This window comes from Desmodus rotundus, chromosome 1, assembly GCF_022682495.2.
Source record: "Desmodus rotundus isolate HL8 chromosome 1, HLdesRot8A.1, whole genome shotgun sequence".
Lineage (NCBI taxonomy): Eukaryota > Metazoa > Chordata > Mammalia > Chiroptera > Phyllostomidae > Desmodus > Desmodus rotundus.
In genome coordinates, this window is record NC_071387.1 from 28,735,828 (window position 1) to 28,763,412 (window position 27,585).

The following is a 27,585-nucleotide window of genomic DNA, read 5'->3' on the forward strand; positions in this document are numbered from 1 at the left end:
CATCCCTGCCTCCTCTCACCCAGGCTGCTACCTGGGGCCATTTGCCTAGCACAGGAGGCAGGAGCTTTATTTTAGGTGTGCTGCCTGCCATGGGCTGCAGTGCCATCTCTGTGAAGGGTGGTGACAAGAGGTGCCAGAGCATCTGGGGACCTGAGGCTGGGGATAGACACTAACAGTCCCGTTGTCCCTAAAGGCAGCCGTAGAGCCAGGCCCCATCCTGCCCTAGACTTTGCCGCTCACAGCCACACACGTATACATATGTGTAACTATGGGAACCCTTTTTTTCTTAAGATTTTATTTATTTATTTTTAGAGAGGGGAAGGGAAGGAGAAAGAGGAAGAAAAACATCAATGTGTCATTGCATCTCATGCGCCCCCTACTGAGGACCTGGCCTGTGACCCAGGCACGTGCCCTGCCTGGGAACCCCAGTGACGCTTTGATTCACAAGCGGGCGCTCAATCCACTGAGCCACACCAGCCAGGGCACCATGGGAACTCTTGTGTTGCTGTAGCAAAGAACCATTGTGGGGAAGGAGCAGGAGAGAAATCCAGAAGCTTTAGAGATCAGTGGTTCAGATGTTAGCAAGATGAGGAAAGATAAGAGACATCCAGACGCCTTTCCCCTCTTTCAGCGTGAAACACCGTGTAACCAGTCTCCCAGTCTTCTTCCTTAAAATCAGATGTTTTTCAAATTCAAAATGAAAACAAAATCCTCTCAAATGCAGGTGCAGCTAGGTTGTTGGAAAGCTCTCAGCCCCCCACACAGCAGTGAACGTGGCTTCCAGCAGGTTGCTTTCCTGCCAGCTGTCCTGCCGGAATCCACTGTGAGCCAGGACTCACTGAGGAGACTGAGCCGCCCCTGATATTGCATGGGCAGGAATTTAACTTATCAGCGAGCCCAGCTCTGAGGAGACTCTGGTTCTGATTCACATCAACCACACTTACATTTGTAGCTGGTCCTCAGAGGCCCAGCATTTAGTGCTAGAAAGAGTGGCAGGTACTCGAGTTCTTTAGTTGTTAGGCTTTAGGTGGCTGATCTAGAAAAAACCAGAAGGCCCATCGGGAATCCATTGTCTGAGTTTTGGGACATAGTGTGTTCCCATTTCCTGCTTGCCCTGTGGTCGAGAACAGCTGTCTTTAAGGAAGTATGTCATTGTCGCTGAAGCTGTCAGTCTAGACTGGAGTCATGGACCTGAAACATCAGAGCTGGAAAGACTCAAAGATCTAGTCTGCCCTCCTGCCATCCACCCGCCCCCATCGCCCCCACCCCCATTTTCTGGCAGGAACAACCGAGCCCTGGTGAGGTGAAGGGACTGGCCCAGGTCACAACTCAACGCCAGACTCCCCACACCCACTCCACTGCCTTCCCCACTAGCACACGGGCTGGTCCACACAGCGTTTCGCAAAGACATTTCCCGGGCTCCTGGTCCCTGAGGAGGCAGGCAGGCAGACTCCTTCCTCCTGTCTGTCCCCTTGCTTCAGTTTTATTTTCCTCCTTTGCCTCACTGGTGGTTTTCTCTCCTTTGAGATTCTCTTTTTCCTCCCTACAGTTCTGAGCCAAGGAGAACACTCAGGGTAGGGCGATGAGCTGAATAGGAAGGTGCTGCCCAGATGCCACCCCCAGCCACGGCTGCTCCAGGGGTACTCAGTCCTGCCCTCCCTCTCTGCCCTGCGCAGCACGTCCAAAGCCTGGGCCGGGCAGGAGGAAAGAGGGACGGAAACAGGAGGCAGGACCAGGTGGTGGTGCAGAGCATGCTCCAGCAGCAGAAACCCATGCCTTTCACCCAGAAATAGTGTTTGGCTCCTACAGTGGATGGAACACACATGGGTTTGTTCTGCCTCTTTCCATACATTTCGCCCACAGTGCTATGGTCGAGATGAAGTCATGTACAATAACGAATGTGGGGGAATGGGCCTGGTGCATAGTAGGAAAAGCCGGTCACTCTTCTCCCTTGCCCGGAGGCTTGTTCGTTTTCCTGGGTGTTTGGGAAGCATCCACAGTAGCAGCAGTCAGGTGGCAGAGCTCCGCAAGGGAGATGACACGTCCCTGCACTTGCTGCACGCTGGCCTCCATTCTAAGCCTTCTGCACATATTGACCAGTCGATTATCCCTGGCAACCCCTGAGTGGTTATTTTCTCCCTTTTCCAGGTGAGGACATAGAGGGGGGAGTCCCGGGGCTCAGTGGCGAAGGCAAGATTGCTATCCAGGCAGCATGGCCCTGGAGCCCCTGCCCTGACCGCCAGGCAGCGCTGGGCGCGGGCAGCGCAGACATGCTGTTTTCACACCGCCCGTTCGGAGGGGTCAGACAAGCCCGTGTGCATTCGGCCAGAAGACACCAAGGACAGCCTTGAAGGGTGGGACTGGACTTTCCACGTCAGGTGGATTCCAGCGGGGAGGGAGATTAGAGAGTGGCTGGGCAGTAAACACAGTGGTTAGCACTTGGCTTTGGAGTCAGACAGACCGGGGTCCAGTCACACCCTGCCTTGCACCAGCTCTGGGATCTCGGGCAACTTACTCCTCCTCTCGGGGCCTCAGAGACCTCGTCTGTGTTACTTTCTGTGCTGCTGGGAGGACTCTGTGAGGTGTGTGCACAGCGTGCAGATGGGAGGTGGGGGTGGAGGCGCAGGGAGCCTGCGCAGCTCTGTGCTCGTGAGCTCTCTGAAGGTGCAGACACTAGAGTGCGAGACCATCATGGGAGCGAGCAGTGGTCCTGGAAAATTCCGGTGCTCGCAGGAGGCTGGTCCTCGTGCTGCAAACGTGAGGTTTCCCACCAGCCTCACTACCCTGCGCCACACCCGGATAAGGGAGGGGGGTCCTGAAGGGGAAGACACTTGCCCAGAAGAGCAGCTGACAGCCCAGCAGCATTTCCAAGAAAAAGAATCTAGATTTTGATCTAGGGCAGAGACGCAGTGGGAGGATAAGAGGAAGGCTGGGCTGGGGGGTTGGACCTGCCTGGGTCCTGACCAGCGGGAGAGAGCAGAGGGCAAGTTCAGCCTGTGCACAGCCTTGTAGCCTGGGCGCAGTGAGGGAGATGAAAGCAGGGGGCAACCGGGGTTAGGGACATCACAGAGAGCCCCAGCAGGGTGGCGAGAGGCCATGTGATGGAGTCAGCCCAGTGCGTTAATTTCCAGGTAGGAGCCCTGGGAACATGTGGCGCTCCCACTGTGTCAGCTGTCTCAGAATAAGGCAGCAGACCCTGGACATGGATTGGAACTCATAGGCTGGGCTCACCCAGGATGGGTCAGGCTCGCCCATGTGCTGTGCACAGGGGGCCCTTCCCTGGTAATGAAACACCACAGGCTAGGTATGACGGTGTTCTCGGTTTCTAGACAAGTCAGTGCCCATCCAGAGTCGTCCCCGCACCAGTGCATCACACTCACCTCCAGCCCAGTCCGTTTTCGTGGGTTGGAGAGAAAGGGCTTGCGTTTCAGCTGGTAAAGCCCTGGAATTGCTGGGTGTGGCTGTGAGTGTGTGTTGCCCACTGCTTCTGCGGTGTCCCTCCCAGCAGGATGAAGACTGAGAGCCATTGCTGGGACTGCCCCTTTCCGAGGCCCAGGCTTCTGCTCGAACCTCCCCAGTGCTTGGCCAGCTTTCCTCGCTCACCCCAGCCGCTGGGTCTTACTCCCTCCGCTGGCAGCCTGCAAAAGGAAAACTCTGGGCTCAGAGAGGTGCATCCCAGCCTCACTCACAGTTAAAAACAAACTGACCACCCAGGGCTCAAGTTACAACACAAGAGAAGGATTATAACTAAGTTATAAATTCATCCAATACAATGGACACCTGACTTTAAAAATGATCACTGGGAAGTTTCTATAGCAACATAGAAAAGTATTTACAAAGGACACTAAGGAAAAAATTTTCCACCCAAAATTGTTTCCTATGATCACAAATACATGACAAAATATTTTAAAGACAAACACTGTTTGAGTGTTTATGTTTTGGTCCCTGCCCTTAGTGTTATGACAGATGCTACTTCACTTAGTCCCCGTGTGGCCCCGTGGGGTAGCTGCTGTTTGTTCCTTTTACAGATGGGGAACCAGCGAGTCAGGGCAGTGCAGCAAGGTCTCCCGCCCGGGAAGTCAGAGCCAGGACCTGAACTCTAGGCTTGGCGCTCTTTCCACCATTTAATTCTCGGATCAAGATGAGAGAAAGGGGGCTATTAGTAATTTTTTTTTCTTTCAGACTTCCTCTTCTGTTTGCATTACTGGAAATTTCTAAAGAAAGGAAGTGTTGGCAGCCCACTTGAGGGTGAGAACCAGGGAGATGTTTATGGTACAAGTCCTCAAGTGCTTTGCTCTCTTCTCCAGGACGACATGGAAGCGTACCGGACCCAGAACCGCTTTCTCAATTCTGAGATCCACCAGGTCACGAAGATCTGGAGGAAGGCGGCTGAGAAGGAGAGGGCCCTCCTGATGAAGGTGAGAGGCGGGGCCCCTGTTCTGGCCACGCTTTCGGTCTCCTCGCTGCCTCACACCCGACTCTCTCTCCTCCCTACCTGCTGCTCTCCCTCTGGACTGCGCCCCTTATGAGCTGTCTTGCAGGTACCCCATGTCCGCGCTCCCATAGCTGCTTCTGATCCCAGAGGTGCAGAGGAAAGGCGGCCGCTCACTGCTGTCACATTATTTCAAGCCCCTCCTGGAGAAAGTCACTTCCAGGGACTTTAAAGAGCTGGCACCCTTTTTTCCACCTTTAGTTTTTCTCTTTTTTCCTTTTGGAAGCCAAATATTAAAGACTGAACATTCAAAAACAGCTGCATATGTGAGAAAACTTAGAAAGTGACCGTGCGTGCTCAGAGAGAGACCCAGAAGAACCTGGGGAGGCCTTAACTTTACACTTCAGGCTGATGCTCGCACAGAGGCAGCCTGCAACAAGGAAAACCATTTTAAAAAAACAAACAGCAAACCCTATGAAAAAGGGAGAATCTGATTTGCAGATTTACCACATTATTAGATTCAAATGTCCGGTTTTCGACAAAAGATTACAAGGTATACAAAAGAAACAGGAAAGTATGGCCCATTCAAAGGAAAAAAAAATCAACAAGAACTGTCCCTGAAAAAGACCTGATGGCAGATTTACTGGACAAACACTTTAATACAGTTATCTTAAAGATGTCGAAGAACTAAAGGAAGATGCATGAATGAAATGGAATCTTAATATAGAGAAAACCTAAAAAGAAACCAAAAGAAATCCTGGAGCTGAAAAGGACAATAACTGAAGTGAAAGATTCACCAGAGAGACTCCAAGGGAGACTTGAGCAGGCAGAGAGAGTCCGTGAGGATGAAGATAGGGCGATGGGAATTATCGATTCTGAGAAACAGGGAAAATTGGAAAAAAATAAACACTAAGTGGGCAAACAATACCTATTATATCATGGGAATCCCAGAAGGAGAAGAGAGAGAGACAAAGGGGCAGAGGGAATATTGGAAGAAATAGTGCCTGGAAATGTCTCAAATTTGATGAGAGACTTGAATATAAACTTCAAGTTTGATATAAACTGAAAGAGACCCACACCAAAACACACTATTATCAAATTTTCTAATGCCAAAGACAAAGAGATATCTTGAGCCGAGAGAAGTGACTCATCACATACGAGGGAGGGATCTTCCATAAAATTATGAGATTTCTCATCAGAAACCCTGGAAACCAGGAGGCAGTGGCTTAAAATATTCAAAGTGCTAAGAGCCATCAACCGAGAATCCGTATTTGGCAAAACTTCCCTTCAAAAGTGAGAGAGGAATCAAGACATCTTCAGATAAACAAAAACTGAGGGAGTTCGTCAGCACCAGGCCTGCTGAGGGCAGAGCGGGTCTAGGGGCATTGCCAGGAAACGCTTAGGGGAGGCCTAGTGTTCAATGAAAGAACGCCCAAGGGTGTGCGAAGAGATGAAGATCTCATTAAGGTATACACATAGGTAATTATAAAAGCTAGTGGGATTGTAAAAATGGTTTATATCCCCACTTTTTGTTTTCTACACAATTTAAGAGACTACATTTTTCAGAAGATTTTATTTATTTTTAAGAGGGGAAGCAAGGGAGAGAGAGAGAGAAACATTGATGCGTGAGAGAAACATCAATCGGTTGCCTCTCACACACGCTCCAACCAGGGACTAGCCTGCAACCGAGGCATGTGCCCTGACTGGGAATCGAACCACCGACCTTTCACTTTGTGGGATGGTGCCCAAGCCACTGAGCTACACCAGTCAGGGCAAGACTACATTTAAAACTAAAACAAAAACAATTATTAGTCTAAAAGCCAGTAGTTTTCATTGGTTGTTAACTCCACATTTTGTTTTCTACGTAACTTCAGAGACTAATGCATTTAAAAGAATTCTTTGTGTTTTGGGGCACACAGTGTATAAAGGTACAATTCTGTGACATCAGCAACCAAAAGGCTAGGAATGGAACTATTAAGGTGCAGAGTTTTTGTATGTTATTAAAGTTAAGCTGGTATAAATTTAAATTAGAATGTTATAACTTATGATTTTAAATGTAATCCCCATGGTAACCACAAAGAAAATAGCTATAGAATACACACGAAAGGAAATGAGAAAGGAATTTAAACACTTTACTACCCAAAATTAACACAAAAATGACAGTAATGCAGGAAGTTGGGGGGGCCAAAAAAGTTATATGGCATATAGACTACAAATGGCAAAGTGACAGAAGTCCCTCCTTATCGATAATTACTTTAAATGTAAATGGATTAAACTCTCCAATCAAAAGGCAGATTGGCAGAAAGGACAAAAACCCACGATCCAACTGTATGTTGTCTGCAAGAGACTCACTTTGTATCCGCAGACACAGATTGATTGAATGTGAAGTGATGGAGAAGATATCCATGCAAACAGTGACCGAAAGAGAGCAGCGTGGCTGTACTAACGCCAGACAAGAGAGACTTTAAATTTTACAACAGTTACAAAGACAAAGCAAGACACTATACAGCAATAAAAACTTCAAGACAGCGAGAAGATACACTAGCTGTAATCATTAATGCACCTCAGAACAGGCCAGAGAAATCTATGACGTGAAAACTGACAGAATGGAAGGGAGTCACAGTCAGTTCTACAGCAATAATTGGAGACTTGAGTATCCCACTGACTTGTGGGTAGAACAACCAGAGAGAAGATAAGCAAGGAACCAGAGGACCCCAGCAACACAATAACCAACTGAATCTAACAGACTCATAAAGATTACTCTGCCCAACAGCATCGTACGAATTCGCCAAGTGCGTGCACGACATTTCCAGGACAGACCATATGTTGAGCCACAAATTATGTCTCAACAGATTTAAAAAGACAGATGTCATACAAAATAAGTTTTCTAACCACAGTGGGATGACGTTAGAGATTAATAACAGAAGTAAAACTAGAAAATTCACAAGTCTGTGGAAATTAACATATTCTTAAACAGTGAATCAAAGAAGAGATCACAAGGGAAATTACATAAAGACAAATGAAAAAGAAGACATAATAGACCAAACTTAGGAGGCGCAGTGGAAACCTTGCAAAGGAGGAAATTTGTAGCTACAAGTGCTTTTTTAAAAAATACAGAGCTCAAAGTAACAACCTAACTTTACAACCTAAGGAACTAGAAAAAGAACCAAATCCAAGTAGCTGAAGGAGATAATAGAGCAAGGATAAGTGAAACAGAGAACAAAAAAGAAATCGATGAAACAAGTTAATTTTTTGGAAAAGATCAACAAAATTGGCAAACCTTTAGCTAGATAGACTAAGAAAAAGAAGGCTCAGATTAAAGTCAGAAATGAAAGTGGTGACATTATTGTTGATTCTGCAAAAATAAAAAGGATTATAAGAGAGTACTATAAACAGTAGTAGACCAACAGTTTGGATACCCTGGACGAAATGGACAAGTTCCTAGAAACACAAAGCCTACCAAGACTGAATCACAGAGAAACAGAATGTCTGAATAGACCTATAACTAGTAAGGGGATGCACCCAGTAATCAGAAATCCCCCCACAGAGAAAGGCTTCACCACCAAACATTTAAAGAACCAGCACCAGTCCTTTTCAGACTTTTCAAGAAGGGTGCAGACTAGTGAGGGAGCTGAACACAAGATGCAGAGGGGCACACAGGATTCTTTGGGTCCTAAAGGGAGGAAGAGTCAGAGAAGGCTTCCTGGTGGAGGTGTCTTCTGAGCTGAGTCCTAAAAGTGAGTTACTGTTGTCCAGACAGAGTGGAGAAAAGCCTTCCAAGAAGAGAGGCAGTCAAGACCCGTGGGCTGAGGCAGGGAGGGGGAGTGGGGGTAAGACGTTAGGCTGGAGGGTGTGGACTTGGGAGCTCATCTGAGGAAGCTGGGAGCTGTCTAGGGGTTTGAGTGGGGAGGGTCTCAGTTAGACTTCTGTTTTGAGAGAACTGTGGGTGCTCAGGGGACTTGACGAGGTGGTCCTGGGGGCGGGAAGACTTGGGAATCTGTAGCAGAGTCCCTGAGAAGGCTAGTGGTGAGGGGGCTCAGGAAGCAGCCCCGGAGGTGGGGGGAAGCCAAGGTGGGAGCCAGCTGAAACAGGTAGAACAGGCTGGCAGGATGGCTTGGCGTTGGTGCTCAGCAAATGTTTGGAGACGGTGACCCAGGAGGCTTCCTCTCTGCCCCTCAGGATGAGACAGGAGCTGGGCTGGCCCAGAGGCCACGGCGGTGCTGCAGGCCCTCCTTTCCCATCTCCATCTTACAGAGGAGAAAAACGTGGCCAAGGGAGGTTACCTGACTCAGCCCGCACTGCCCAGCTTGTATAAATAGAAATGCGGAGTTCAAGGCAAAGGGAGGGTGTGCAGTGTGTGTCCCATGAGGTGGGAGAGAGGCGGTGTGTTTGAGGAACAGAGAGAGCCCACGGGGTGGCAGCAGAAGGCACAAGGGCAGCGTCCAGAGCCCCATGTCCATCCCCCGGCACTGCGCAGTCACACGGCCTGGAGAGAGCTTGCTCTGGGCCTAGGGCCCTGGGAAGTGCTTCACACACACACAGCCCCTCCAAGCCTCTCCAGAATTCAGAGGCAGACTCTGTGTTGTCCCTGTTGTCTAGATGAAGAAGCTAAGGCACAGAGAAGTTAAGGAACTTGCCATTTGTCACCCAGCCAGCAGTGGCCGAACCAGGATAGGACTGCAGGCCATACAAGAGCCTTCCCTGTCTCTGTCCACCCCTCCCTCCTTCTTCTGAATCCAGCTCCAGCCCCGCACCTGGTTCTCGCTCACCTGGAGCCCTTTCTGACTTGTAAACCCTTGGAACTGGAGCCCATCTTTCTCCTTTCCCTTACATGCAGGGCTGGGGTGGGGAGGGGATGGGAGACAGAGCTGGGAGGAGGGTGTGCTGCCTAAAGCTGCTCAGGCCTCAGGCCTCTGGGGCGGTAGCTCCAGCCCAACCAAGTGGCCTGACCAGCGCTCCCCTCTCTCCCCCACCGGCAGTGTGCCTACCTCCAAGCCAGGAACTGCCAGGTGGAGAGCAAGTACCTGGCAGGGCTGCGGAGGCTGCAGGAGGCCATGGGCAGCGAGGCCAGCGAGTGTGCTGAGCTGCTCAGGCAGCTCATCCAGGAGGCGCTGCAGTGGGAAGCCAGTGAGGCCTCTGCTGACACTGTGGAGCTGAGCCCCATCAGGTAAGCCCAGCAGCGGCAGGAGCAGGGCAGGCTCTGCACAATGGGACCTGGGGGACCCCAGCTGACCTGCTGACTGTGTGAGCACCACAAAATTCTTACCTCCTTGTACCCTCAGATAAAGGAGCATGTGGTTGGGGAGGGCCCCATTTTACAGCTGAGGCAGGGCAGGCTCAGAGGAGGCAGCCCCTTGCCTGAGGCCACACAGCAATCAGTGTGCCTGAACTGGGACTGCCTCCCCAGGCTGCCTCCCAGAGGCGTTTGTCAGAACAGCGGGAGAGGAGTCAGCCAGCAAGTGTCCCCTGAGCCAGGCCCTTGCTGAGCACAATGGACAAGGACAGTTAAGTAAGGACAGAAGGGGCTACGGCTGGAGTTGAAGGCCCTTGGAGGCTGGGTGGCCCAGTGGCAGGAGCCCAGGCTTTGGAGCCAGACTTGGGTCTCTCGCTCACTGTGTGACCCTGGACAAGTCACGTGAACGAACTTTCAGAGCCTCCCGTGCAGCTTCCGTAAGACATGTGTAAGGTCGCTGCTTTGCAAGATTACTAGGAGTCAGTGACGGAGCGCATGCAGAGCACACGCAGGGCAAATCAGTGTTGAATAAATGAGAGGCCGTCAGGATCGGATCCCCAGCTCTCCCATCTCTGGCACTGGTGCTATATGTGCCCCACCCATTTGGGGCTTACTGGCTGTGGAAGTGGGGTTCTCTATTGACAGTGCAAGACTCCTTGGGCCTAAGTCACAAGGAGGAATAAGAGGATCCTTCGTATTTGCACCGAGTGAATGGGCGAATGTCTCTTGAGCACTTGCTGTGTGCCGGGCACTGTGTAGGCCCCCGGCCGTTTATAACAGGACCTCAGTGGGTCTTCATGAGGCAGAGCCGGAGTTTCTCTACCCATTGTACAGATGAGCAAACTGAAGTTCAGAGAACTGAGTGACCTGTCCAGAGCCGTATGGCTAACCCACAGTGGAGCCATGGCAGGAACCTTGCCCAGGGTGCACCCCCTCCCCACTGCCCCTATCTGGAGAAGGGCTCTGCCAGGGGTTGCTAACACAGGCTTTTGCTGGCAGCGAGTATGATGAGTATGGCTTCCTGACGGTGCCCAACTACGAGGTGGAAGACCTGAAGCTCCTGGCCAAGATCCAGGCACTGGAGGTGCGCTCCCAACACCTGCTGGCCCATGAGGCTATGGAGCGACCCCTGCGAGAGCGCTGGGCTGTTCTGGGTGAGCTTGCACCCTCCGTGGAGCTCAAGCAGCTGCTGCGCATGGGCGTGTCCCAAGAGCACCGGCCTCGTGTCTGGAAGTGGCTGGTCCACCGCCGCCTCCAGCACCTGCAGGTCCCTGGCCGCTACCAGGAGCTACTAAGCCGGAGCCAGACCTGCAAGCACCCTGCTGCCCGCCAGATCGAGCTGGACCTGAACCGAACCTTCCCCAACAACAAGCACTTCACCTGCCCCACCTCCAGCTTGCCAGACAAGCTCCGCCGGGTGCTGTTGGCCTTCTCCTGGCAGAACCCCTCCATCGGCTACTGCCAGGGCCTGAACAGGTAGGTGAAGACACAGCCTTTTTCCTTCCGGGCAGCCCTCTGTCTCGCTGAAGCCTCTCGAGAACCTGGAGAGGTGAGTCCAGGAGGCCTGATGCGATCCCCTCTGTGCAGGCGGGGACAAGCAGGTGAAAGGACATGTTCAGGACAGAGGTGGGTCCGAACTCAGCACTCCTCATCCCAGGCTCTGTCCTTCGGTTTGTGCTCGAGGAGGTGCCACTCCAAAGAAAACCTGGTGAACAGTCCCCTGGAGTTGTGTAGTTACACAGCCCAGCTCACCAGTCAGGCCGCCGTTTGGGTCAGGGATCATTTGCTTTAAGTGAGACCCTCTCAGCAGAACGGGGGGAAAAGAGAATTTGTAAATGTTACAGGGGAAGCTCGCCCAAGCCGGGAAAAGAAAATAAAGCTAGAAACCACATGGTCATGGGAAGCCAAGGCAACAGCACACCCCAGGGCCCCCTTCCCTCCGTTTTCCGAGGGTTGCCGTCTCGGAGGCCGTGCAGCTCTGAGATGGCACTGCTCTGCCGCCCTTGGTGGGGGGGCCCCCCCATCTGCAGCCTCCCGTTCCGCGTCTCTACCTCCTCCCCTCTCAGCAGACCAGCCTCTCTGTCCATCGCTCCTTGGACGTTGAGGGCTCATGGAGGCTGATGGTGTGGGGACCTCGGCCCCTGAGGCTGCAGCCTTTCAGCAGGTCTTCCCTTTTGTCCATGGCCTCATGTCCCAGATCTAAATTCCCTAAGGAAGGGATCTGATTGGCCCAGCCTGGATTAATTTCGCCTCTAGTCCAACAGCAGGAGACAGGGGACAGGGGTGGGCAGGCCTGGGAGGGCTGCCCCCTCCAGCCCAGTGCTGTGGGGGCCTCTCATGGGCGCCCCCAGTCATCTCAGTAGAGGTGGCACGATCTCTGGTATTCCCCAAAGCAAGTTTTGACTCAGCTTAAACATATGAATGCTCAAGCGAAATTTACACGAGTCATTCTGCTGGTTTTCTAGAATAGGTGGTGTGTGACGTTGATTCCACACAGAATAATCAGTCAGGCTCTCCCTACTCAAACTGGAGGCGTTCCCAAGGGTAGATATTTTTGACACTTTATTTCCAGTCTAACTTGGGGTAAAATTGAGCACATACGTGTGCAGTTACTGGGAATCCTGAGTTAAACCCCAGAACAGTTCGCCTGTGCTGAAGAGGTGGGGCAATTCCTATACTAGAAGGGGTCTCAAGGTAACCCGCAAAGGAAAGAGGCAGGGGTACATGACATGGGAGGAACTGAGACGGGGAGAGATGACGTCCACGGGGTATTTCTTTACTTCTTTCTCTCAGTGTTTTCTTTTTTTACTGGTTATTGGTATTCAGTAAAATATTCGTGTTACTGCTTTAAATAGAGAGTTATTTGTAATAGAAACTGTTCAAAAGCAGAGGGTGCTGCTTATTCTTTCAAAGGCCCTTAAACCCAAGCCTGCAGGCCCCTTTCACTTATTGAGTGCCGCCATCTAGTGGTAGCCACGGGAACTGCATGTGTCGTGTCTGGAGGACAGACCCTGCTTATAGGGAACAAATCCTGCCCGTCTACAGAGTGATAGATAGCATGGTAATGGTTTAGAGCTCAGTTAGAGCAAACACTTTAAAGCCATCTCCCTTTAAAACATAAGTGGAGTGCTTTAAAAGTTGTTTTTCCCCCACTGCCACAGTCCCTCCTTTGCAGACCCACTGGACCTTAAATGCCTTCAGTCGGAGTCTGCCTGCAGCCCTGAGCAGTTCGTAGGCCCTGGGTGGTGCCAGCTGCCTCTCCTCACTGGCCTCGTCATGTGCAGAAACCTAAGCCGATGCTGGCAGCCAGCCCCTGGATTGAGCACATCCTGAGGCTCTAGCAGAATGGGGTGAGCTGGGGAGAACAGCAGGGTGGACTTTGGGAGTTCTATTTGCGCTCTGCCGCCAACTGACTGAGTGATCTTGAGCAAGTCAGTTTTGCTTTCTGGGCCTCAGCCTTACCGTGTCTGCAGTGACTGTATCTCGACCCGCAGGATGCAGCTGCCTTGCCTTGTGACAGGCTCTGAGGCAGCTCGGACTCAGTGGGAAAGAGTGCCATGATCAATTAGTTATGTCTTCCCTGGGCACAGTCAGAGTGTGGTGGCCAGTGTAGCATGCATTTGCTATCCCTGAACTCGATGACCTCTGAACTGCCCCCACCACCACCCTTCCCCAGCTCTGAGAGGGAGGAGCTTGCTATTTCCCAGGAGACTTGTGACTGTTCTCTCTACCCACTCAGCTCAGATGCATGAGGGCTTGTACAAATATTGTAGCCAAAATGGAGAGAAATTCCTTCTCAATCTGTTGGGGAAATAAAAGGGATTTTTTTATCTTTTGAGAATTGACCCTGTTTCTCTGAAAAAGCATGAACCTGGGAAGAGGTTGGAGGTCACAAATCCAATCCAGTAAAAAAGCTCGGAGAAGCATAAACATCTGGACGATGAACTGTGCTCCACATGCCCATCGAGAGCATGAGCCTCACCGGCGTTTTAGCGTGGGAGCTCCCTGAGGGTGTTCCCTGCGTGCGCTGTAAAAAAGGGGCTCCCCCGCCCCACTGGACGGGCCTGGGCAGACGGTCCCACGATGCTCCTTCCTGCAGGAGTTCTCAGAGGCTGTGCTGGGACCCTGCGCACAGGCCTCTAAAAGGGAGCTGGAGTGTACGCATCCCGGAACACCTGTCTGTGGAGCCTTGTGTTCACCCAGCTTCATGGCCGACGAGTACATTTGGAGACATGTGTTCTTGGATTGTTCCCGGGAAGGACCCGTCAGGAAAGATGGGAGAAGTGGAGAAAATAGTGCTCCCTTCAGGCAGACTTCCTGCCCAGCACTGTGGGTTTTTTCTCTCATACCCTTGATCTCATTGGAGCCCCATGATAACTTTGGGGGGAGTGGAAGCAAAGGAGGAAAAGAACTCCGTGCGCTGAGCACCTGGTGTGTGCCAGACAGGGAGCATCTTCTCACTGCAATGCCTCGCGGTCCTGGGAGGTCCATACGAGTCCCACTTCACAGGCGGCAGACTCAGAGAGGTTAGCGCACTCACAGAGCTCTCAAAGCCTGTGCACATTAAGATGCAGACAGTTAATATTTATGAAGCACTCACCACGTGTCAAGCACTGCCCTGAGCACTTAACATGTATGAACTGTGTTTACCCCCATAAGAGTCCTATGATTATTAGGAGGATGCCCAAGCCCAGAAAAGTTAAGTAACTTGCCTAGGGTCACCCAGCAAGGCAGTGGCAGGACCAAGATTCACACCCAGGCAATGGGACTTCAAAACTCCTGCTCTAAGATGATCCTCATTGCTCTGGAAACCCTCGATGTAGTCCTCCCCAAGAGCATGTTTTGTCTCTCCCCAGGTGCCAACCACCAGTCAGTTAGGGAGTGGGGTGGGGCGGGACTGGCCCCCTGGGGTCCAGGGAGCCACGTCTGTCATGAGCTGCCTGGCCCTGACTTCTGTGGGTCATTCAGTCCTCTTTCCCTCCCACACAGGCTGGCGGCCATCGCTCTGCTGATCCTGGATGAAGAGGAGAGTGCCTTCTGGTGCCTGGTGGCCATTGTGGAGACCATCATGCCAGCCGATTACTACAGCAAGATGCTGACAGCGTCCCAGGTGAGCAGGGCCGGGAGAGGACTTAGTGGTTACTCAGGTTGGCCCCGAGTTGTTCCCGCAAGCCAACGAATCTCAGAAAAGTCCGGAATCTCTCAGAATGGGCCAGTAGCCTCCCACTGGGATGGCTAGGAAGTTCCAGTGCGCTGATGACCTTCAGAATTTTGGGGACCCCGCCCACACGATAGACTGTTGTTATTCCAGGGGTGACCTGATGTCATTAGAAACCGTAGGTTTCCTGGGGAGGGAAGGAGAAGAAACTCTAGTGTCACTTGCTGTTTGCCAGTAAAGAATTTCAAAATTGAGGTCAGGTGGGGTGGAAGATGGGACTGGGAGGGTGGAGGTGGTGACGATTCTTCACCCTTGCTCATCACTACTGAGAAGCTCAGCACCTCCCGCGTCTCAGGACCTGCTCCAGTGCCACCCAAGCACAGGCCAGGCCTGGAGTCCGGCAACTGAGCTGGAGCCAGCCCCTCCAGCAATCAGCTGTGTGGCCTGGTTTGTTGAGAGGTGCAAATGAAAAACCATTTCAAACCTCCTATCTCCGCTCGCCCACGTCTCCCGCCTCACCCCTTGTCTTCTTCTTGCTGTGTCGGCACCATCTGCTTTGGGGAGAAGGGCCACCTCAAGGGCACTTTGTCACTTCCCAGCCCCAAACCTACAAAGCCATTGCCTGCCCACCCATCCCATTCTGCTATCCTGCTGTGGTCACGCAATACCAATCCCTCCTTCTGGGGCATCCACCTGGGTGGGAAGCTCAGGAGAGCGTGGGCACTCAGGTGTGGAGTAGAAAGGTCAGGGCTGGAGATCGAGAGCTGGGGTCATGGGGAAACAGGCGGCGAATTGGGTAAGGAGGTGTTTGGCTTCCTGGAAGGAGAGCCCAGCCTAAGAGCAGCTTAAGAGGGGGTTCTTGTCAGGGAAGGACAAAGCTGAAGGCTCCTTCTAGCCCCTGCTCCACCATCCTGGCACGTGGCTTTCACCTTCCGGCCCATCATCTTGTGGTCACCGGACGGCTGCGTCACCTCCGGCGCTGTGGCCATGGCCCAGGTGGGAAGAAGCAGAGGGTGAAAGGCAGGAGCCGGCTCCTTTCAAACAGCTTTCCCCAACCCAGCAACTCCTGTGCACACCTCCTGGGCACAACTGTATGGCATGGCACCTCTGGGTGCAAGGCAGGCTGGGAAGCATTTGATATTTTATTTTAACATCCCTGAAGTTGTGTGTTGCATAACCAATATGTGATGGTGGGTTGTTTTTGTTTTCAGTTTTGAGAAACTTTCATTTTGAGAAAATTTTGAATGTCCAAAAAAATTGAGAAAACAATATGCAAACCTCCGTGTCTCCATCACCTAGTTTCAATAATTACCTCCCGGCCAGTGTTGTTCCGTCTGAACTGCCACTCTCTCCTCCTACGTTGGTGATCTTGAAGTAAATCTCAGATCTCACATTGGTTCGACCATAAACCCTTCGGAAGGTTCAGTGGTGCCGTAGAGTGAATGAATCACCCTCGGTTGTGAGCAGGACACCAGGCCTGCACAGTGGGCCGGGGCTTCTGGAAGAGGAAGGAAGGAAAGGGAGGGTGCAGTGCGGCCACCAGCCAACGCCTGGAAGATGACTCGGTGGAAGGGGAGGGCTGGGAAACCAGCGGTTACAGAAAGGAGCAACAGGAGACTCGGCGGGGCTGGCCTGGGAGGTGGGGGGCCGACCACAGAAGAACCGTGTCTTAGGGCCAAAAAAGGAGCCAGTGCTGGGAGTGACACACAGGGCCAAGAAAAACAAGGGGGTAGGCCTGACAGCGACTACACGGAGAGGTCTCGGGCACCCGTCGCCCCGCAGCATCCGCCTTTCGGAGGGTTCCTTGATGTTCAGCATAACAGGACAATGTGGCTCCTCCGACAGCTGCCCCCAGGAACCCCCCCAAACACACACAGAGCACCCTGTGCGTCACATCCAAAGTGGCTGTAGAGGAGCTGCCACAGTGTCGGCTTGAGGCTCAGAGGGGCAAAGGGGCCAAAGCTCCGCCAGCCATGACCTTAACAGCCCACAGAGTCCCCTGGGCCAAAGCTCGGCACTGCAGCCTGGGAGTGGCGGGGCGGGGGGGGGCGGGGTGGTTTGCTGCACCTTCTCCCAGCCAGGCTGGCTCTGCTCCTGGACAGGGCAGGACCCAAGCTGAGGCTCCAGAACTGTGTGTGGCCAGGTAGCAGGGGCAGGGAGGGAGGGAGGCGGCCCTTGCCTCAGGCAGCAGCTGACAGGCCCTCTCCCCGGCCTCCAGGTGGACCAGCGGGTGCTCCAGGACCTCCTTGCAGAGAAGCTGCCCAGGCTGATGGCCCACCTGGGGCAGCACCACGTGGACCTCTCCTTCATCACCTTAAACTGGTTCCTCGTGGTCTTTGCCGACAGTCTCATCAGCAGTATCCTCCTCCAGGTCTGGGACGCCTTCCTCTATGAGGGCACCAAGGTAGGGCACTGCCGGGGGTGAGCAGGAAGGTCCTGGGCAAGACCCTTCACCCTCAGGGCCTCGATCCTGCCCCTGGGAATTGGGAGGGCAGTGACACCTGTGAGGGCTGGTGAGGACATCTGCTGGCAGCATGGCTTTGTGACCTGAAGTGCTTTGCACGCTCTTGAGGAAGTGGTGCGGCCTCCAGAGGCGCTCGCTAAAGTTGGGGGAGGCTCCTTTCCCCAGAGAGGAAGCGTGAGCACAACCCAGGGGGCACATGCCTGTTCCATCCCTGTTCCATCCGCCACCACTCAGCCACCTGGGCCCCTCCTTCTCTTCCTCCTGTTTGGACTGGACCCTGGATTGGGAGGTTGGAGCTTGGGTCTGGTCCCAGCTCTGCTCTGACCTTGCTAGGAGACCCTGGACAGGCCCTCCCCCACCGTCCGGCCATTTCCACAGGGTGGTTGGTAACATACTGCACGGGACAGCTTACAGAGAGCCCTCGGGTTTGTCATTCAGCCGACCCCCGCTAGTACCCCATGTAAAGACAGTACTACCCCCACTTGATCCCACCGGAGCCCAGGCCTCACCGAGGGTCCCAGGACAGGTCACAGCAGAGCTGGGACTTAGCCCCAACCCCCAGATTCCAAGCTGTGCTCCCCTCTGGGGTTTCCAATCTCCCTCCCCTGGGGCTTCCCTGCATATGTGCCTCCCACAAGCTTTCAACCTCTGCAGCCTGTCCAGGACCCCCCACCCTGCCTGGTTCTCCTCCCTCTGGGGACTTCCTGCCCTGGCCCCCCATGCCCCATCTGAGCCCCCACCTCGTCCCCAGGTGCTGTTCCGCTATGCCTTGGCCATTTTCAAGTACAACGAGGAGGAGATCATGAGGCTGCAGGACAGCCTGGAGATCTACCGGTACCTGCGCTTCTTCACCAAGACCATTTGCAACAGCCGGTGAGAACCACCCCTGCTCTCCACCATCCCCCTACCCACACCCACTCATGTGTCCCCTTCCCCAAGAAGCCTTCTCTGACCAACCTTTCCTTAGTGGGTTACAGCTCCCGTAGCCCTGAGCTCCCTCCTGCCTCAATACGTATGGCTTTGGGTGGAAGTTGTCTCCTTCACCATTTCCTCCCTGGAAGGTGAGCTCCCCAGGGGCAGAGGCCAGGGGACGTGGCCGCCTGCCTGGGAAGGCACGGTTCATACAGGCACCGTGGGGTGCGGTGCCCGAGGCTGACTGAGCTCTCCCCACCAGGAAGCTGATGAACATCGCCTTCAACGACATGAACCCCTTCCCCATGAGGCAGCTGCAGCAGCTGCGGACGGCGCACCGGGAGCGGCTGGAGGTCGAGCTGCGGGAGCTGGAGCAGCTCAAGGCCGAGTACTTGGAGACCCGGGCGTCCCTGGACCCAGTGATGCCCGAGGGTTGCACCAGCGAGGACGAGGGGGATGGGGAGGCCTGACTGGCCACTTGTGCTCCCCAAAGCCCTTTCTCACACTTGACGGGCAGGCCTGCAGGAGGACAGTCCAGGAGGAGGGGTCCAGCCCCCTGAGCCCCATCACCGGGCGATGCTGGGCAAGCCCCTCCCCTCTCTGGGCGCCAGCCTTCCCACCGGACCCTGTCTGCTGGTCGGTTGTCTCCCCATGTGTGCGCACCTGGGGTGCTGCCCTCCTCACTCCCGCCTCAGAGCACTCTGCGTGCAGACCAGAGCACTGTCTCTGGGGAGGGCCCAGACCTTTCCCTAAGTTTATATGTGTACAACCGTGTAAATATGAGGAACAGTTCACAAGCTTCAGAACTCACACGGTTCTCAGTAACCACCTGTTCCTGGGTGAGTCTGCCACTAGGGCCTTCCCGGCCAGGGACATCCCTGGCCGCTGTTCCTGTGGACGAGTCTGCAGGGCCAGTGCCCGTCCGGGCCCCTGAGGAGCTGGGGCCCAGTGCAGGTAGGGCTTATGTCTTCTCGGGCAACAGCACCTCTCTGGTGCCGGGTGGGCCCGTGTTTCAGGCCCAGCTCCCAGCTACCGCAGCCTGTTCCTGAGCCTCGCACCTGCGCCCTCCTTTCTGCTCACAACCCATGTGGGTGGGGGCGGGGGTCCCAAGGAAACCCCTGCCCACCACCAAGAGGAATGTGGTGTGGAGTGTGGGCAGAGAGCCCAGGATCCGTTGTCCCCCTGGTCTCCCACCACCAGCCTCATAGGCCAGGGCAAGAAGAGTCACCTCTTCTCCAAAAATGGGTGGTTGGGAGGTGAGGAAAAGGCAGTGAGAGGGACGGCTGCAGCCTGTCCCCACGTCAGGGCTCTCTGGAACTCCGTTTCTGTTCTGGGCTGGTCCAGGCCCCTCCTCAGCAGACAGAGGCTTCTGCCACCCCCCTCCAGGCCGGAAGTCAAGGCCACCCAATGACTGTGGCAGCTCATTTCTCGGCGAAACCCATGACTGAGGTTGGCGGTCTTTGGTAGGAAGGGCTGGGGGTGCAGAGTTTTCCAATGGAAACCTAGCTCTGCTCTAAGGCTCTCGTGTAGAGCCGGGAGGGTGTGGGGGAGGCCACGCCCACCACTGGGGACCAGAGGCAGGCCCTCTGTCACCCACAGGTGTGTACCTGGGTTGGCACACCCAGCTCCCAGTTCCCCCACTTGCACCCCTGCACAGCCCTGGGGAGGGGACGCCCTGGTTCCTTTCCTACCACATTCACGGGGGCTCCAGGCCGCCAGGTTTCCCACAGATTCCCCACAGGGGCCTGATGGCTTTTCTCATTTTTACTGTGCTTCCTTATGCGCTGAGGCCCTTTCATCACTGTACTGTATCTGTGGGGCGTGATGGCTGTGTGAGGCTGGGCTGGAGGGTCCTGGCTGTGCCCCCGGCAGACGGAGCAGTAAGCCTAAGGGCCGTCACTGGGAGACAAGGAGACGGCGCTGGTGCTGAGCCTGGTGCCTGGCACAGTGCGGTGCAGCCACAGGCAGAGTGGCCCTTTCACGCAAAAGAGGCTGGCAGAAGGCCCAAGGCTCCCAGAGACTCTGGGGCCAGCTGGTCCCTCAGACTCTAGCCTTGAAAACCAAATTCCTTCCCCTGCAAAAAATAAACAATCCCAGATCAGACAGAGGCTCCCAGATAAATGGCACCCAGCTCTTCTGTCCTCCCTCCGTGCCCACTCCCACCTCTTCCTTCTTCCTCCCCTCAGCTTCCCCTCCAGCCCTGGCCCATCTCTCCCTCTCTCCCTCTCCTGCCTCCCTCATCTTCCCTGTCTCCCACTTTTCTTTCCCTCTCCTCCACAGTCTCCCTTCCCCCTCCACATACCCCCCCCACCGGGGCAGAGGAGAGGCTCTGCCCAGAGCTGGGTGCCTATGCCCTCCCTCCCCCCCCCGCCCTCTCCCCGCCTCCCCGCACAGGGGAAGGGGTGAGGCTTCACAGTCGACCCAGCCCTGTGTAATGTAAATTGACCTGTCCCTACCTGGCTACACAGAATCACCTAAGCAGCTTTTTAAAAATACTGGTGCTGGGCCCCACTCGGAGCCTGCTGTGGAGCCTGCTGTGGGGCACGGGCATTACGGCCCCCACAGTACGATGAGGACTGACGGATGGGGCCTCCTCCGGCCCTGCAGGTGGATGGACGGGAGCCAGAGCCAGTAATGAGACCTGCCTGTCCTGGAGCCCACGCTCACTGCAGGCCAAGCCGGGTTTACAGATGAGGGGCGAAAGGCTCAGGCTGGCCCACTTGCCCAAAGTCCCACAGCCATGGGAAGTTTAACCCATGCTCATATCTAAAGTCCCTAAGTGCAAAACCAGGGAGGGCTCCTCCCTGCTCACCTCCCCTTGTATGGAACCGAGAACACCTCAGAGGACCCAGGGGAAAGGGCGGGCCTGGCCCTCCTGCGTGGTCCGTGTGGGCCTGCAGGGTTGGCCCAAGGAGGGGAGAAGGGGAGGAAGAACCACCTGCTCCACCAGCCAGCCGGCTGTAGCAGGGACAGGTGGGGTTGGAGTCAGTCCTGACAGGTCTAGGGCTGCTGCCACTGCTCCTAGAGAGACTGCCCACCCTCCCCCTGCTCCCCCTGGAGGATTTGGGGGCCTACTGCTGGTGTCAGGTTCCCGGCCCTGCATGGCAGCTGTCGCCCCCATCCCCAGGGGCTGCTGCCTTCCAGGACTGGAGGATCTGATCCCTCACAGCCCCACCTTCCTACCCCGGGGGAAGGGACCTCTTGCTCAAAGCATCCCTCTGCAGGCGTTAGACCCCTAGCCCGCTCAGGTCCGCACTCCATTCTACAGGGGAGGTGGAAGGAGTTACCCAGGGGACCTCCCTGGGCCGAAATCCCCAAGAATACAGGGATTCCTCAAAGCAGGCAGAAAGGCCTGGAGGGCACTTTAGGAGCCCCCCACCACAGACCACCCATGTTGAGGGCTACTCCCCCACACTCAGAACCTCACCTCCCAGGAGCTGCAGCCCCTGTTTCCGTTCAATCTCCCATGGGGACCGTGTGGTGCAGAGAGCTCCACACTGGGCAGTAGGTGGAGAACTTGCCTCTCATACATATACACCTTCTGGTCCTTTCCATGGCTGATTAAACAAAGCAGGCCGCCTAGGGAAGAAAGGTGTTGATTCCCTGGCCCCTCCGGATCAGCAGTATGGCCCAGTACAAGGTACTGACAAATGGGCCCAACTTTGGAGCCAGACCTGTCATGTGGCTTTCTAGCTAGGGGGCCCTGGGAAAGTCACCTCCACTCTGGCCTCAGTATCCCCACGTGTACAACGCAGACAATGGTCAGGGAATAGCCTTCCTTAAATGGACCAGGGTTAGGGGGAGGGGAAGGGCAGGAAAGTGAGGAATGCCCCCCCTCCATACACACAGCATCTCCAAGAAGAGTTCCCATTACAGACCCCTCCAATGGCCTCCCTGTCGGTCCACACGCCCACAGGCCCCAGAGGTCCCTGTCAAACCAGCTTTCTCCCAACACAGCCCCAGCCACCTACCTCCATGGCATGGGGTGGGATGATGCAAAAGCAAGGCTGGGAGGGCATATCCACAGAGCATCTGGGGAGGCAGGGGTGCTGGTGCCAAGCCTGGAAGGAACGATGAGTAGGTTTAGGCAGTGGGAGGTGATGCGGCAAGAGAATTCCTGGTGGAAGAGAAAGTGCGAGCAAAGGCACAGAGGTGTGAGCGTGCAAGGGGGTGGGAGGATGCACTAGAGATATGTCTGAGCCCCAGCTGAATTCAGACATTCAGATGCTTTAGCCTTCAAAAGGCTATGGTGCCCACCCCCCAGGTGTAATTAAAAATAAAGGTAATACTGGACCATAACTATAAGGAACTCCCACAGCATTCTGATTTTCCATGTGCTTCTTTGGAACATCAAATACCCAACTCTCGTGCTGATACCGAAGTGTGCATTCAGTTGGGCTACTGAGCAGGCCAGCTCTAGGAGTCCTGGGTCAGGGCCGCAGAGCTGAGGCTTGGCAGGCCACACCGAGGGGCTGGGCGCTGGGTGGCAGGCAGGGAGCCTATCGACTGGCCCTGGGAACACCGAGTTGCAGGCTTTGGCCCTGGCTGTTCTTTCTAAGGAGATAAACAAGAGCCCCCAAGTACTTAGCGACTCTAAGCCTCGATTTTCCTCTTATCTGTAAAGTGGGGGTAATCCTAGTGGCCAAATAAAGGAGTTATCAGGATTAAATGAAAGAATACATGTGATAGGACATAGTATGTGCTGTCACTCACTCAACATATGCTGCGTGCCTACTATGTTGCAGGCATTGTTCTAGGCCCTGGAGATACAACACTGAACAAAACAAGGAGCTTCTCTCAGGAGAGGAGGAGTGGATATCAGCTTGGACTTGGGCTTGGGAGCCACGTTGCCTAGTGTTGAATTATAGCTGTGTTCTCAGCTTCCTGATATGTAAAGTAAGTGGGTAATAGCGTAACTTCGTAGGCTTGTGTGAGGTAATGCATTTAAAGTGCATAGGACAGCGCCTGGTTCCGTAAGCTTTAGGTGGTTATTCAAAGGCGGGGCCTCCACATCTCTAGATTCTTAGGGTACTTAGGACCCCAAGCCTGCCAGGACTGCTAGCAGCGCCCCCTCCTGGCTACCCCGAGAAGGCAGGGAGTGTCCTTCCGACACTGGGGCGGCGCTGCTCGCGCTTTTGCTCCAGGGCGAGTTTACCTAGCGCTTCTGTGGCGGGCTCTGCGCTCTCCCTTTACCGAGCGAGTAAATTAGATGATCTCCTCTAATTCTCAAATAGCTCTCTGAAGCCGACGCGATTACTGTTTTCATTTCACCAGGGGGAAAACGGAGGCTCCGGGAGGTCGAGTCCCTTGTCCGTGCCACGCTGCGAGCGACTGGCGGGACGCGAAGTCAGACGGGTCTGACTGTCCCCAGCCTCAGCCTGGTCTCCGGGGAGCCCGCCCCAATCACTGCGGCGTGTGCGCGCCTGTTCTGTTCGTGTGTGCACGCCCCGAGACCAGCCCCTGAGGGCCAGGAGCGCAGTCAGGAGAGTGGGGAAGGAGGGGTGCCCCCGCGGGGTGCGCGGGCGGGGCTTCTGTCGGGCTCCTGCCCCGCCCACTGGCCCCGCCCGCAAGGCTGCGGGGGGAGGAGGCGGTGGCTCTGGGCGCGGGGACTCCTCGGGCGGCGAGGAGCTCAGAGCCGGATCCGGACGCCACCGCCACCTGCGCGGCCGTCATCAAGGTAGGGCGGCCCTGCGCTGCCAGCCATGCCTTCCTGGTCTGCGCGCTGTGTGTGTGCTGCGTCTCTCCGCTGCAGCACCCCGGGAGGGATGCTGGGTCAGGGCGCGCCGCGGGGTCCTGGCGGGGCGCGGGGGACCTGGCTTCCAGCCCCTCCGCGTGACCTTGCACAAAGCACTGCTCCTCTCCAGGCCTCAGTTTCCCCATCGGGATAGAGAGAGCAATGGTGGCCCCTTCCTCACTGGTCCATGAGGAGGGGCCGCCCCAAGGTTCAGGCTCCGGACGGCTAGGGCCCGGATGGGCACTGTCTGCACCGCCCACCCCTCTCACCCGCAGTGAGGGCCGCTCACCCTGGGTGTGGCCAGCCGGCCCAGACAGGCCCCCTTGTGGCCTGAGTGCTCCGCTGGACCCGTGTTGGGACTCTCCCCCTCCGTATGAAAAACAGGAGGTGGGAACACCCCTAGGTCCCTTTTGAGCCGGCCTGGGCATCCAAGGTGGGGCGGTCAGAGTCTGCCGGCCAAGTCAGCTTCTCCGTCTGGGGCTAGGGAATCCCTAGGTTGGAGGTGGTGGGGTCCTCGGTCGCAGACTTGCCTGCATGCACCTGGCTTCAGGGAATGATAGGGGAAGTCCCTTAAATATGCTCAGGTGCTGGCACGCAGCTCTATGTCCCAGGCGGATGTGATAGGACTGGCTCACGTCAAAGCGTGGACCCAGAGGCCCAACAGTGCTAGGAGAGCTGTGAGTGGGGGTGGAGGGTGGATCTGAGACAGAGCACAGTCTGAAGCACTGTGGCTTGATGCTGCTCTCTGAGTAAAGACCTCTGGTATCTGGTCCAGCCCCTCGGAAAGATTCCCTCTGGAAGGCCTTTCTACCCATGGCACATACCTTACGATGGGGATCTCACGGGCTGCTCCTGGCACAGACAACATCTGACCCCTCCTCCCCCACCCAGGGGCCATCATCTGTCCCTCGGATCTTCTCACCTCCAAGACAAAACGGCCCTGGGCCCAGCACTGTTTCTCTAGCCGGAGCCAAAGAGAGCAAAGGCAAGACTCAGCCTGGGGCTTGTTTGGAGCCCACCAGGGCTAGCACCAGAACAGGCCCCTGCACTTCCTGTGCACCTTCGGGTTAGCAGCTGCCCTAGAGGTCTGGAGCGAGAGGAGCCAGAGGAGCCCTTTGCCAGGCCTTCCTGCTGACTGGCCTTCTTCCCCACCTTCCATTGCCTGCCCTGATTGAGGCATAGTTTCTGAGAACCAAGTTTGGGCCCTCTGGTCTCTCTTGTCCCCTTCATAACCTGCTCCTCTTCCAGGAGCTTTCTTACAGCCAAGAGAAAGTAGGGGCCACCTGGGCAGGTGGTGAGCTGTGTGTCAGCAGAGGTATGTGAGCAGAGGCTGGGTGAGCTACCTTCAACCTCAAGTCTGTGATTCTAAGGGCTGAAGTAAAATGGCCATGACCTTGCCTTCTGGCCATGGTGGAGCTGCCCAGGACTTGGAGCTAGAGCACAAATGAATGTTATTAGCCCCTCATAAAAGCAGACTAAGTATATGTTCCGTCGCTGCGTGTAGCTCTGATGCACAGGCTTACATGCATCCTAAGTCTCCTGTCATCGCTACATGTGTGTAATCTGGGCCCCGTTTCCTGCCTGGCTGGTCCAAGCCATTTTGTCCCGGTTTAGGAGCATGACAGATTCTGATTATCAAAAACTCATCCCGCCCTGGCGGGGTGTTTCACATGGTTGGAGCATCATCCTATGCACCAAAAAGTTGCAGGTTCGATTCTCAGTCAGGGCACATACCTAGACTGCAGGTTTGATTCCCAATTGGGGTGCAACCAATCGATGTTTCTCACATCGATTTTTTTTTTCTCTCTCTCTCCTCCTTCCTCTCTCTCTAAAATCAGTAAACATATCCTCAGGTGAGGATTAAAAAAAAAAAGTCATCTCATGCTAATTTTAAAATGCACCATGGTACTACAAATGTCCAAGCTGACAGGGATCTTAAGAAATCATCTCATCCAACCCCATCATTTTGCAGATAAGCATCCCCTATCTCCAAAGGGGATGTGACCTGCCTAGGGTCGGTCACAAGGCAAACCAGAAACCAAGCCCAGGGATCCTGGTTCCAAGACCAGAGTGTGTGTGTGTGTGTGTGTGTGTGTATGTGTGTGTGTGTGTTTGTAAACACCTACCATTTAGCAAATGAAAGCTGTCTGTATTTATTCCTATAAAATTAGCAAAAATAAGTGTAAAAGTGTAAACTTCTATGCTGACAAGGCTATTGGGATTCTCCGGGGGGGGGGGTTAATTTTGCAGGACAAGCTGACAGCTTATTACAGAAGTCCATGAAAATGATCTGAATTACCCTTTGCCCCTAGCTTTCTGCTTTGAGGACTTCCCCATAAGGAAGTCGCTGCGGAGAGGGGAGGTGAGTGTGACACCGGCACAGGAGCCTGAGTGAGGCGGAAAGGCCCCAGGACTGAAGTCAGCAGGCGCAGGTTCCAGGGTGAAGTCTGCCTCCCCTCCACTCTGGCCTGAGGCCAAGCCCTCCCCCTTTCTTTACCTTACTTCCTGGTCTGTGAAATGGGGCAGATTCAGTGATTGCTGGGTTTTTTCAGCTCTGATAACCCATGTTCTATACTTAAATCTCTTTTAACTGAAGCCTTTATTGGAAAGAGTGGTTAATTTACAGTAACATTAATTTACAGAGATACGAAAGAATGTTCCCACCTCTCTCCACCATCATCAGATAAATCCCCCTGGAGGCAGGCAGCTAGCCCTCTTTCCCTGGGAAGGGACTTTGTTTGGCCAGAACCTGGTTATTTCAGAGCATAAGGTGTTTCTATGTTTATGTTCTTTACCGGAAATTGGGGACAGAGATTTTTCAGGAGGAGCAGAAAATAATTCAGCAGGTCCTCTATTTATTAAGTCTACAGTCTGTGCCTTGCCTCCTTGAGATGGGCAGGGGGTGCTTTGCAATCACACCTAGCGTGAAGGGCCAGGAGCAGGCGACTTCATTTCTGGGAACTAACACTTATTGGGCACTTCCTGTGTGCTAGGCCTGGAGGTGGCTCCCCCAGGGCCTGCAGGTTGCCGTGGGAAACATGTTAGGTTAAATTCCGTGAAATGGCCAATATCTGGCTGCTTTTGACTCACAAGAAATAGCAATTCTATTTGGTTTAGCCTGAACGGAAAAAGACATAATTAAAGGGCAGAGTACTCACCACCTGCCTGAGTCTGCCCTCAGCTCTCTGCATTGTTCATTTAGTCATTCAACCATCCATTTATTAAGCACCAACATTGTGCTAGGTGTTTTCTGTGGGGGAGGGTTCTTGAGAGTAGAAAAAAAAAAGACAAAAAAAACCCTGTTGTGAATGATCTTACAATCTAATGAAAAAAAGAAGGAAAAACTAAGTAAAACAGATGGTGATAACTGAGATGCAGCGAATTAACTAGGGTTGTTTTTCTGTTGCGTTTCTGGGGGTGGAAGGGAGGGCGCTGCAGTTTTAACCAGGGGGGGTGGGACTTTGGGGTAAAGGCTGGGAGGAGGTGAAGGAGTGAGCAGGGCTGATTTCTGGGGGAAGGGCCGTGGTCCCAAGATGCTGGAAGGGTGGATGGAACAGCTGGTGCAAAAGCCCTGAGATAGGACCGTGCAGGCCCGTCCAAGGAAGAGCAGGCTAGGGCAGTGACGGCGGGAGAGGGAAGAGGGGACGGGTGA

General features: G+C 54.4%; 2 protein-coding genes across 4 annotated transcripts in view; both read left to right on the plus strand.

Moving 5' to 3' along the window:
* TBC1D2 (TBC1 domain family member 2) overlaps positions 1-20,552 on the plus strand; it is a 46,552-nt gene extending 26,000 nt beyond the window's left edge. For both annotated transcript variants that reach the window (XM_024560182.3, XM_045195143.2), the window contains 7 exons: positions 4,308-4,418; positions 9,412-9,599; positions 10,665-11,141; positions 14,655-14,775; positions 17,042-17,227; positions 18,039-18,160; positions 18,462-20,552. In XM_024560182.3, coding sequence (XP_024415950.2) covers positions 4,308-4,418; positions 9,412-9,599; positions 10,665-11,141; positions 14,655-14,775; positions 17,042-17,227; positions 18,039-18,160; positions 18,462-18,669 — 1,413 coding nt within the window. In that variant the 3' untranslated portion in view covers positions 18,670-20,552. The remainder of the gene's footprint in view (positions 1-4,307; positions 4,419-9,411; positions 9,600-10,664; positions 11,142-14,654; positions 14,776-17,041; positions 17,228-18,038; positions 18,161-18,461) is intronic.
* A 3,147-nt stretch (positions 20,553-23,699) lies between these two features.
* CORO2A (coronin 2A) overlaps positions 23,700-27,585 on the plus strand; it is a 46,801-nt gene continuing 42,915 nt past the window's right edge. The window contains exon 1 of one of the 2 annotated variants that reach the window (XM_024560168.4): positions 23,700-23,876. The gene's annotated coding sequence lies outside the window, so the exon portion shown is untranslated. The remainder of the gene's footprint in view (positions 23,877-27,585) is intronic. The other variant, XM_045195144.2, reaches the window with a different exon arrangement.